This window comes from Ammospiza nelsoni, chromosome 8 (assembly GCF_027579445.1).
Source record: "Ammospiza nelsoni isolate bAmmNel1 chromosome 8, bAmmNel1.pri, whole genome shotgun sequence".
Taxonomy (NCBI): domain Eukaryota; kingdom Metazoa; phylum Chordata; class Aves; order Passeriformes; family Passerellidae; genus Ammospiza; species Ammospiza nelsoni.
Window position 1 is genome coordinate 24,191,849 of NC_080640.1, and position 12,520 is coordinate 24,204,368.

The following is a 12,520-nucleotide window of genomic DNA, read 5'->3' on the forward strand; positions in this document are numbered from 1 at the left end:
AGTTGTGTGCTGTTGATGAGCAATTGTCTGTACATGAGACATGTAATCTGTAGTTACTGCTCAGTATTTTCAGTTTGCATGTTGTAATTTCTCTTACTCTTGGAACTCTTGAGTGTTTTTTCCCTGCTGGCATGGATGACATCTCTTCAGCTCATTGTTCTCAAAATAAAAACACATAGAGGTAAAAAGTACAAAGTGGGGGAAAGGTTTCTGAACTAGGTCAGTGAAAATAGATTGCTTGTTAATCAGGAACGTGCAACCTCCCCTTACTGAAGTACATACATGTAAGTGTTCTCCCTCTGTTGTGTAAGGGTCAGGCAGGTCTTTTTCCTAGAAGCTGTATTGCTATTTGTCTTGAAAGAAAAAGGCAATGTTGTGGATTTAATTCTGGGTTGCATTTGTCACCATGGCAAGGGAGGGGAATGTAAAGATTACAGAATATGGCAGCCATGTGTCCAAGTGATGGATTCTGACTGGAACTTGCTGGCAGGACTCTGTTTGGTCAATGGCAGCAGTATGTCCTGTGTCCAAAGGCAGACCATACAGTTAGTTCTGTCAGACAATCTGAGCATGTCTTGAGAGGAGTTTACAGCTGGAAGTCTATCTTTGTTGGCTGAAACCAATAGCAAGGGTTCACTTCCTTGCAGGGGAAGGAGGAAGCTTTTGAATTAAGGGACGTTTGTTAGCTGTGCTTTAGTCCTGAACACCACCTATCTTGTTTTTTTACTGACATTTGAAATGCAGTTTTGATAAAGTAGGGCACCTGAAAGATTTAGCATGCAAAGTTTAAAACTGTGTCTGAAAGCAAATACCTTTTTATTATAAAGCACAGTAACACAGAAGACAAACTACAGCTGAGGACTGTTCACCCTGCAGAAATTATGCAAACACAAGCTTATTAAATGATCAGAAGTGCAACTGTTTATGACACCCACACTGTTACATTCAGCTGTCTTCTGTCTTCACAGTGCTCAGCTGGTATCTGTATAGAGAAGAGTTTATGTGATTATTTTTGGTTATGAGATCAGGATCAATCTTTATGGATAAATCTCTTCTAAAACATGAATCTTGCTACTCTAAAGTGGGAAATTGTCACTTTGATGCACAAAATCATAGAAGAAAGGTCCAATCTCTAATTCTTGACCAATTTGGCAGTTGTAGCAAGATCCATCTGAATAGTACTTGCTATAGATTTGCTGCAAATGTGCTGATTTCTGTTTTAAATTCACTGCAATGCTTTACTGGAATATTTTTCACTTTTACTAGAATAGCCCCTTCCATTGCAGGGGAGTAACTTAACAATTAACCTGTTAACTGCCCCTCACAGAAAACTGTAAGCTTCAGTGGATAACAAAGTTGGTGAGGACAGTATCAATCATGGTTTCCAGATCCATACAGCAAGAACCAAAAACCAGCATAAACTCTGCTGCTGTTTACTTCAAGCCTACTTGCATCATGTAAGTGCACTGTGGTGTGCCCAGGTACAGCTACCTTAAGGAACAAACAGCTCAGCACTGACAAAACTGACTTTATAAACATGTCTGTGGATGCTTTCATCTGTCCACAAGTGATTTATTTTCCACCAAGAGTGTCTCACCTTGTTAAATGCACTGTTGATATTTAGGCAGAGGATGAAGAGCATAGAGCATTATAAGAAAGTGAGTAGAAGAGGTGGTCTCATCCAACTAATTTCTGTTGTGATTTAATTTATTCCAAAATCGTTTATCCAGGAACATGTTTTGTGTGAGGGGCTTGCATATCAAAGTTGGATTTAGGATATCAAAATGGCAATACCTCCAATTTTGTAAAATCTTTATGCCATCCTGTATTTTGTCACACATGAAGCTAAAGAATCACAGGATCTTAAATCTGGAAAGGACCTTGAGATTACCTAGTCTGTCCTGCCGTTCTAAGGTGAGTTGCTTCCTTTGCTCCCAGCCTTCTCTTCAGAGGTTGTTGAAATCTGGTTTTCTAAGCTGGACATGCAACTGGGGTCTGAGGCCCCCAGTTCTGAGGCCTTACCTACTCTGAGCTGAATTAGTTCACATCTTTAGAGAGAAAATATGGCATATATAATAATAACATATGTAACCCTTTTTTCAACTTAGGTTATACCTGACAAGATACTGACCATCAAAGATGTCTATAAGTGGAGTTCCTGGAATGGTGGGGATATTCACTGTTGTCTCACTGATGATGTTGAGGAGTGATTTGACTTCTGATTCTAGGTGCTCCACTGTTTTTATTACCTTCTAATGGAAAACAAGGGAGACAAATGGAGAAAGGAGGTAGTCAGAGGGTCAAGTGGAAGGAATTGCACCAGATGTGTTTGCAGAAATGCAAATCTCATATCCTTTAATGCCAGCAGCTAATTTAATCTGTAATGCGAATGCGCATTGCAGGTTTAAACATTCCTTGTGTTCTGCTGGCCTCTAGTGGCACCAAGTATTAGCACTTGGTTGTGCAAGAGTTATGTTACAGCAGCCCTGTATAAAGAATAATTTAAATTCTTGGAACTTTCCATTAGTTTGTTTTTAATTCCTTCTCGTTTCTGACAGAAATGCAATTTATTAAATGCAATAAAAGTATCTGCATGGACGATAAGAGAAGCTGATGGGGTGTAAGGATGAGGGCTGGGACTAGGGCAGAAGAGAGGTCATGTTCCCATTTGAGAACCACAGCATGATGTTTGGGAGCTCCCCAGCTGAGAATTAACAGGTTAGTTAAGCTGAGTTAACAGGTATCTTGTGATACCTGCTTAAGACACCAGGGGGGAAAAAAAAATCAAATTTTGCAGCTTTCCTGGAATCCTCATCATAGAGCTCATTTAGCTCTTAAGTGTCAGCTGGGGTGAGCAGAAATTCCTCTATCAGTCTTGGAGTCACTTGCAGAACTCACATCTACCCATAAGTCAGTGTGAAACTTTACAAATACAGATTCTGAGATTTTTAAAGGCACAGATTAGAATGTTTAGATTATAAACATTAGAGCAAAGGCTGATATATAAAAAGTTGTTAATCAGTTCTTTTAAATTCATTAAGATTACATATTCCTGGTGATAATGGCTTTATGGATTTATGGATAAATAGGACATCTGAAAAAAGTAGTCCAACCTTGACTAATAAAGTCAAGAAGGGACACTGTCTAGAAACATCCTTTTTCTTTGGTCAAAAGGATAGGGCAGAGGTCTGGTAAGGTTCAGGAGCCAGCACAATCCCTCTTACCTCTTCAATAATATCTAAGCGTTCGTGGAGCATGTGTTCATTACACCAGGTTCCTGTTTCCAGACCTCCAGGTGCCATAGTGACAGGATCAGCAGCAGCTGGAAATAGAGACACAGGTCATTGGCAGAGGGTCAATAGCAGTCCTTGCCTTTCTGATTTCTGAAGTGGTATTTTGCATGCTACACAGCATTGTTGATGAACCAAATGTAGGATTTCAACTTCTTTTCCAATCACTACAGCTGTGCCCTAGTAGTTGCCTACATGTGTCATGTTGGTTGGAACAAGGTGTTTTCTCTTGCCATGGGTGTTTGTTTTGGTTTTTTTTTTGTATGTATGTATTTTTTTTTACATAATCTATTTTTTCCTACATGTGTAGGGTAAGTTTATAGGCTGTGACTCTCTCTTGGGTGTCAAACCTAACTGTTGGGAAGATCTGCCTGACACAACAGTTCCTCATAGACTTTGTTCAGAAGCAACTGGTGCTGTAAAGCTTTGAAGACTAGCTAAGCTTGTCCACCTTGCAAATGGATGCTGATGGTTCCTCTCTGCCAGAAGGTTGTCCCAGACAGTCTGACTTTGCAATGGGAAGAGAAACAATAAAAATTGTTTTATTGCTGAGCACGTTTGCTGACTTTGCTATACAAAGTCACATTTCTCTGTCAGTTATCTGTGTTTACCTCTCAGTACTCATGAGCTCCTGCTCTTTGAACTTTTCATTTTGCTGGCTGTGCTCCATGAAAGATCAGTAGCTGATAGTGTCCATGCTTTAGTGGAGCCTATTTGCTTTTCATTTGCTTTTCTGTGCAGCATTCAGTAACAGTTAAATTTTCAAAAGTGTGCAGAGGACTTTAGTGGAATATTTTAAACTCTGCTAAAGTGATAACATATCTTCCTGCATGTTAAGTTAGGTTTTGCTCTTGTTTGATGCTTGAGGCAGCTGTGATAATGAGGAAGCAACAGTAACTCATTCTGTCATTGTCTATAACAAAGACAAAACTGAGCTTGTGTTGTAATGAACAGTAAGACAGACAAGAGCAGTAACTAATTCTGTCTTCAGTGCTGCTGTGCCAGAGCGGTGGTTTGGAACTGCTGCAGTACTTCATCTCAAGCCTGTGCCAAGATTTCTGGAGTGTAGGTGTCAGGTGATGGCAAACGTGTCAGTAAGGATCACTGCAGTTTGGAGACCATAAGAGATGTACTCTGAGTTGGAATGGCATCCTTGGAATTGGGGGGATTATAAAGTGACCTGACTTACTGGGCATTATATAGAAATTGGTTTGGCAGAGATTTGGTTAGGGTTTTTTTTAGTGCAGTACCAGAAGGTGGTGCTGTTAGGACAGAATCATGAAGACTTCATCTACCTGTTTACAGAAGAGTGCTGAAATAGAGCAGGTGTTTCAACACCAGCTGCTTTGCAATTACCCTTTTTTTCCTCCTCTTTGCTGCTAGTGGTGGTGGTTTATGAGTCTTGTTATTGTCTTAGTGGTCAAGTGTACTGTGCTATTTCTCAAAATTTTTGCTTCTTGACATGTCTTTTTTTCATCATGACTGGAACAGTGTGGAGATACTGAAATTGTGGTGGCTGATTCTCTAGTCAGGTGTTTGTAGGTGGGGAGGTTAGATATGATGGACTGACAGTTACTCAAAGCACATGTATACATACCATGACAGGGATGTACAGCCAGTGTAATATTGTTGCATCTTGCTGTGAGCTTAGCAAAGCGCTGCACAGCTTTGTGTGCATCGTGTGTACGCACACACAGCTTTGTGTGTACCTAGAGAAGGAGATAAAGGGATTGCTATGGGACACAGGACTCAGTAGCTCCTGGTTTCTTGGGTTCCTCTCCTGACCCAGGAGACAGCTTTCCATCGTTCACAGCGCTTTGCTGCCTTACCAGCTGTAATGGCCATACTGAAGGAGGACAAAGTCCTAGTTTGACAGGGCTGTAAGATATCGCTCAGAACCACAGAATTAGTGCAGTGCCTAAAACTTTAACAAACAGGCCAAGCCTAAATGTCTCAGGAAGCACCTGACAGCCGATGTTAGCAAGGCTAAGGGTTGGTATAAGCATAAGTGTGTCTAGTTGTAGACTGCACAGTATGGAGCTGTGAGAGGGCTGAGCTAGGAGAAACCCTCTCAGGACCTGCATGTCCATGTCTTGTTAGTGACTTTCACACCAGAACAGAGCTGCTCCAGCTCTTGCAATTGCCCCTTCACCACCACACCAGAACAGGCTATTTCAGCTGCCAGTGGCTGGGCAGTCAGTGTAGATTTCTTCTTTTTTCTCAGTCCTGGCTTGAGGCTTTGGCTTCCCAAAACATTCATTGTTATTCTGTTGTTTGGCTTTACCTCTTAAGCCACAGCTCTATCTCTGGGATGGGCTGTTCACAGGACACATCCGGTCCCTTGTAAATGTGGCATATATCTGGGTCACTATGGTCAGGCAGTTCAGCCAAAGCAGTAATTTCCATGTGCTCCAAGAGAGCATGTGGAGTGTTGCTAGGAGCACTGCCCTTCTCTGTTGCAGTTGGTGAAAGAAAGGGACACAATCTGCCTTTGGCACTGACCTTACTCCAGCACCATTTCTACTTCATATATATGAAGTCACCATGTGACTTTACAGTCACCATATAAAGGAAGTGAAGAGCAGAAGGCTGCAAACTATGTAAGCAAAAGACTAATGACTTAGGATACTTCCAGGTACTTGCTTTCTTGAGTTACTGAAGAAACATTTTTAAAATGTAAATTGGAATTTTTACTTGTCTGTGTTTCAAAGCATGTGCATAGAGACAACTTTAGTAGTAAGTTTTGAAGCTAACCACTTTTAAGAGTGAAGTGTTCTTTGTATTCCATATAAATTACATATTTAAAATGTGTAGGTGTTTGCAACTTCTGACAGCTTAGGCAAGTGTGTAGGAGGCATATTTCAATGTCTTAAATATCTCATTTGAAACTTAATAGATTGTTTCATGCAGACACTTGCAACATTTCAATATGGCAGAGAGAACATTACCTTTCAGTTAATGTCCCATCTGCAAATTTCCACCTGATGTTTCTTGCAAGTAAGATGTTCTGTTAAGTTCTTGAAATCCATTCTGTTTGATATATAGGGTGGTTATTTTCCATCAAGAACCAGAACTCTCGTGTTCAAGATAAGGAAACAACTCGTCCCTTTTTGCTCTGATTAAGTCCTCTGTGCTACATTGATGGTGCCCATAAATCTGAGTAGTTCTAACCACCCTGGGCTGTGATGCAGTCAGACACCAGCAGGGAAATGGAGCATCTCTGAACTGGTTGTTAATAAGGATCTGTTTGCTAGAAGAACATGCCTAAAGTTTGAAAGAAGTAGCATGATGGAGAGCAAGATCTGTGTATTATGGTCAGCCTGACTGTACAAAACTTGGTTTTATAGCAAGGGAGAGAATTAGCAATGAAGTAAGAATCAAAACAGCCTTGCTAAACAGGTTATGAGCAGAGGCTTTTGATTAAGAATATCCCTCAGTTAAGCTCTTCTGCCTCCTGTACATTTGATATACTCCCCCAACCCACAAGGTGTTCCTTCTCTGTGCTCCCTGATGAAGTTCCCTTCTGGGACTGTGAAGGTTCTTTCTGTCCAGGTGCTGTTAAATGGTTCATTTTGATCATCCAAGTAGTTAATGATAAGCATCAGAATAAACCCAAGGCACTGCCTCTCTGCTGTCATTTTCTGTGGTTACTGGGACTGCCAGAACTGAAGTATGTGACCACACAGATCTGGTAGGTCTTCTAAAGTAACCTTCCTAATGACACACTGCTGCTCCAAATGAAGTTACAGGCTTGATCTAGAAATTGCTGGGTTGGGTTCTTTGGTCTACATTACAAAGAAGGTCAAGGTGAGTGACCACAATGTTTCCCATTGGTCTTAAAATCTGTCAAATTCTTTGGCCTCATTCTGTGATCAGTGTGGTTTTGAAAGTTGACTGCAAGGTCTTGTTTGTGCTCAGTAGGGCGGGAGGGATAAAACAAAGCAGGCCGCAAGCCAAGTGGGAGACATGGGAGATTGAAACAGGAACCAGATGGCAAATGAGGAAACCTGAAAACACGTGATAGAGCAAGGGGAATAAAGGAGAACATGACTAACTCTTCCAGAAAACATGCTGTGCTCTGTGTTTTTGTTTGCACTGCCTTAGGTTTAGTAGTATTATTTTATTCCTAAAGCATGGAGCATAAGGTGGCCAGACAGCCTTTGATGAGAAAAGGAATGGCAGTAGTATTGATTTATGTTCCAACAGGAAAAAGGTCATGAACTGGAGGATCATGTTCAAATGATGAATCCACTATCCAGTGTGGGAGGAATGCAACAGACTTCTGAATGGATTTGTTGACCCTTGCTTAAATTATTTTTCTCTAAATATAAGTGCTGGATTCCACTTTGAAATTTGCATGTAATTTTGAAATGCTAGCTCAAGAAATCACATGGTTTCCAAAAGTGATTGGTGAAGATAACTTGCAGCTGAATTCAGGAAAGATTCAACTGCTTTGAATCTGAACTGATACTAATAACTATCATTACTGGTGCTTTCAGACCATAGACTATGTTAAGCTAAAACTGCTAGTCATATTTAAATTTGGGGGCTGTTCTTCACGGCATCAAAGTTAGTTTCCATTAATGTCAGCTCTTAATTAATTACATTGGCATCCTTGGCTTTGGAAGTACTGAACTAACTTTCTGTGTCACTACCAGTTTCATTATCACCAGTACATCCAAATTCATTTTAAGCTGTGCTACATAACTCAAGCCAAATAAAATTTTATTGTTAGGACATCAAAAATAATTTATTTGGATAGCAAGTGTTGCATTGAAAATATTTTTTAGGGCACAGATTCCCTTCAAGTTCTTAGCCACTCAGAAGCATATCTTTAACTGGACATAGAGCATCTTTCTGGCTGTAATCCATGAAGCAGTAATGCTTAGCTGTGACTTTGACACCTCTGGGTAGTTCTAACCAGGTAGTTCTACCTCTTTTTAGAGTTCAGTCAGTATTATCTTAAAGATAAGGGAGTTCTTCCCTTTAGTGATTGCAATAAAGACTGCAGGAATTGCAATAAATAAATAAAATTCCTTAGCAACTTACACACTGCCATATGCTTTACACTGGAGAAAACTGCATGGGTTTGCTTATATTTACACGCAAATATATACATATACATGTAAATATATACATACACATGTAAATATATACATACACATGTAAATATTTAACTGTGCACACGCCTTTACTACGCTCTAGCTTTTATGGCAGAACAACAAGGCACATCACTTGTGCTTGTGAAATGTGCAAAATCAGAAATGGGACCTCGTAGCAATTGTTTCTGAGTAGATAGCATACATTTCTGTGTTAAACTACTTCATTTACAGGCAGCTTTTGCTGTTGTGACCCATGTAATTCTCCTAAGGGGATCCATCTCTCACTTACCCAGCAGTGGAGACTGAGAGGGAGTGCACAAGACCAGGGATAGTTCATGCTTCCAGTGGATGGTTTGTTTTGACACACAGAAAAATCTGGGCCCTTGCCATGGCTATGTGCCAGAAGCAATATTGCTACTTGAAAAACTACTTTCCTTTTTCTGCCATTTGACCATATCTGTGATTGTAAGAAGCACTTAAGTTTTGTGTATTTTCATTCAAAGGAAGAAGGATAGTAATTAAATGTTCCTGTGAGGGAACTATTGGCTTGGAGAGTGTTTTCAGCATGCTGGTCTCCAGAACAAGCAGCCAGAGAATATCCTCTTGCACTTGCTTCTGCAGTGGAAAATGACTACTGGGAGTTGGACTGATAAGAGACACAAGCTACATAATTAGCAGGTATGTTACTCTGCTTCATGCTGTATCTTACAATGATGCTTTGGGCTCCAGAAAAGTTTGCCTTTATTATGGATTTATTTTCGTGTGAATGCATCTTTGTAATGGAAACCAAGGCTAAATGTTAGGAGGATTATAGCTAGAAGCTCTATAGGGCACACTTGTGTGTAGAGAAGGGGAAGTTGTTTAGGAAGAAGAGGAGCTGTGTCTTAGTATCCATAAAGAATCCAAGTTGTGCAGAATTAGTGTGCTTAAGGCTGACTTGAAAGTGGAGGACGTGAGATGAATAATCAATTTGAGGATAACCACTGGTATCAGGGGATAAAGAGTTTCTCAATTTTCTGAGAACATGGCTTTTGTTCTGTGTTTAGTAATAGAAATGATGGTCATGGGGAGTGGATGGGGTGAGTCTGTGACTTATTAGTCAGCTCTGTGATTGTGTAGTTTTCATATGTCTAAGTCATGGCAGTAGAAAGAAGTAAAATGAAAGAATATAATTTTAGGATTTTTCCTAAAATCTAAACAAATCTAAGGAGTTGCTTGAAGATCTATTTTCTCTTGGCTGACAGTTCATGCAGTCTGCAGCAACTCAGGAATGGTGAGAGAAGGGCAGATATATCCACATACATACATAGTAGATTCTGACATTCAGGCCCAGGACTTACATCTGCTTCAGCCAGAGCAGATCAGCTGTGTTTATAAATAAACCCTCATCCTGCAGGTGAACAACAAGAGTCCTATATTTCTAAACTCCTCATTTTTTGGGAGAGTTTGATAGTAACTTTTGCTTTACATGTAGAGGTTATGATGTCCACAGAATTGAAATTCCTTTTAACTCAATATATAAAAACATAGGGCTTTACAGATATATAAAATCTCTTTATAAAAGGCTCTGTACTGAACCCTGATCCCCAGATAACTCACAATCTTAAAAAACACAGTGATTTTGGGGTACACTTTGTTGTTGCAAACTTTATTTCTCCTTCCTTGTTAGAGCTCAAAGGTGGGTTCTGCAAGGACTGTAATCCTTGTGTTGGAGACAATAATGCTGGTGGGTTTCTATAAGGACAGGAAATAGCTATAACATGGAGTATAGGTTAAACCATTATTAATTTGTTAGTAGAGAAATATGAGTCCAAGTCAGGCCTAAAATAGGATATCTATCATAAGTTTTTACTGTGTCTTTAATTCTACAATGCGGTGTTTTAATCTCCTAGAGAAAAAATGCTTCTCTGTGATAATGCAAATGGTCAATTTAGGGCAGAATCTGGCTGTTCAGAAAGGATTTTTTTTTCCCCTTTTCTAGATCATGGTTTAGCTTGTAGATCTTCCCAGCTTTGATATTGCATGTGAATATCGGAGGATTCAAAAAACGTTAGGTGTATGAAGGGAAGCATTCATACACTTGATTTACTTTAACTCGTAGTTAGAGCAGGCTGAAACTTGTGCTGTTGGAAAGCAAATCACGCCACGGTGTGGAGCAGCGGCGCCTCGGCTGGAAGCTGTCCCCGGTGGAGCGCTCGGTGTCCGGGGCTGCGCTGATGGCCCGGCTGCGCGGGCTGGGCTCGGTACCCAGGAGCTCCAGGTCACCTCTCTGCCACGCACGCACGCACACGGAGCACAGTGTTTGCTCTTGGGGTGCTCGCCCCTCGGAACGATTTGCCTGGAAACGCGTTTAAAAGGGGCAGGTATTGTGCTCCAGGCTACGCTGTGCACTGCATTTGAGCAGTGCCCCACAAATGAACCCAGCGCAGTGAACTGTGGCAGGAGCGCATGGTTGCATCCAGAAGGGCTCCCGTGCCAGCCTCTCCTCCTGAATGATTTGCAGGCTGAGCTCTATGAATATGAGATTTTTTTTACATTAATGGCTGAATTGTAAGGTAAATTCTAGTTTGGCTGAATAATTTTTAAGAGGAACCCGTGGGAGTTAGGTTGGGGGATTCTGCAAGGGAATCATAACTTCTGTTCCTAACTCAAGAGTAACAGAGGGAAAGTGGGGATGGCTTTTTTAAGCCTTCAGTCTGGCAGGGTGCTCCCCTGGCCATGACAGACACAAAATTTCTCATTTTGCATGATGAAAACCATTAAGACAGTAAACATGGTTTGCTGACTGAGTAGCTGCCACCTGGCATGATACTGAGTGCTAGTCTCCTCTGCAGTTATTATTGAGATGCTATTCTAATTAACTGAATTTTATCTGAGTTTGCAAATTATTTTAGGTTAAAACCCTACTTTTATGGGAATAGAAAAAGCCTTTTTTTATTTTCTTTTATTTCACATTTATTTTGGTGAAGCTTACAAAACTCACAAGAGTATAGTGAATTCTTGTGGAGTGAAAACAAGCTAGAGTGCTCTTGCTGTTGCATTGATAGTTCAGTTCATCACTGAGATAAACATCACAAAGCCAGTTAAGAAGGAGGGAGTCAGGGCAAGGAAGAGTGACTAGAACTTAGGGGCAGAAGGGACTAAAAGTTTTTTAGGAAATGTTTTGAATGTAATAGGATCTTACTACCCTGCCATGAAATACAGCTATTGTCTTGTCAAGAAAGTAGGAGCAGAGGGAAAATAAATCTGAGCCTCAGCCAGCAGAAAAGATGCAGTACAAACAGGCTGGGAAGCCAGGCTTGTGGTTACACAGGGACTGTAAACCTTGAACTAGCCAAACTGAATAGCTTTGTCACACTACAATGTGATTACAGGTTATGCAGTGCTAATCTCTTGTTAATGAAAGTAGAATTCAGATGCAGGCTTATCAGATGTTCTCTGTTTATATTTTGTTCTCCCAAGGCTTTTGGAGAAGTCATTCTCTACCTCAAAATCTCAGGAATAAGCAGTCCAAAGCAGAAGAAACAAAGTGGTGATGCTGTTACCCGGAAATTTAAAAAGAAAGCTTTGAATAAAGCTTTCTCTAATCACTTTGAACTTCAATCTCATTTCCAAGTGGATTAGTGTGATATTAATACGGCTGCCAGAGCAGTAATTATGGAAATTGAGAGCGCTGTCTGCAGCACCGCAATGTGGTCCTAAATTTCTGAAGGTAGAGTGATTCTATCTCCTGTAAGAAGTAAAAAAATCTCCAGATCTACCAAAGCAATATGTCTATAGGACAGACTTTAAGGTCACAAAAATGGGGTTTTACCTCTCAAATCAGAGAGTTTTGACACATACCTGTGTCACCTTCACAGAAAGTCCATAGAGAAATTAAGCAATTATTTGCCTTCCCCTCCCACCCCATGCAAAGGCTTTGACCATACTGAGACTAAGCTACAGTTTCTGCTTTGCGAGTTCAGAGTCACTTACCTAAAGGGTCTTGCTCCTGCAGGACTAGAGCAAACACCAGTGCCCAGAGGAAAAGCATGGTCCCAGCCTGCCCGGGCTGTGCCGTGGCTGTGCTGGAGAGCCCCGCAGCCTCCTCCCCTCCCTCCTTCCCTCCCTCCCCGGCTTCCTATCGGC

The 12,520-nt window shown here is 40.8% G+C and overlaps 1 protein-coding gene across 1 annotated transcript; it reads right to left on the reverse strand.

Moving 5' to 3' along the window:
* Nucleotides 1–799: 799 nt before the first annotated feature.
* On the reverse strand, nucleotides 800–12,520 carry PLAC9 (placenta associated 9). The gene is made up of 4 exons (XM_059476745.1): nucleotides 12,368–12,520; nucleotides 3,225–3,322; nucleotides 2,132–2,252; nucleotides 800–982 (listed from the first exon to the last, which is right to left on the reverse strand). Exons 1-4 carry the CDS (start codon nucleotides 12,423–12,425, stop codon nucleotides 972–974), a joined length of 288 nt encoding a protein of 95 aa, XP_059332728.1. The 5' UTR covers nucleotides 12,426–12,520; the 3' UTR covers nucleotides 800–971.

Bases quoted from the DNA above. Each gene is read 5' to 3' on its own strand.
- PLAC9 (XM_059476745.1), bottom strand. From the start codon at position 12,425: ATGCTTTTCCTCTGGGCACTGGTGTTTGCTCTAGTCCTGCAGGAGCAA. The intron at 3,323-12,367 runs GTAAGTGACTCT...CTCTATTTCCAG, and splicing joins GCAGGAGCAAGACCCTTTAG to CTGCTGCTGATCCTGTCACT. The intron at 2,253-3,224 runs GTAAGAGGGATT...GTTTTCCATTAG, and splicing joins GCTTAGATATTATTGAAGAG to AAGGTAATAAAAACAGTGGA.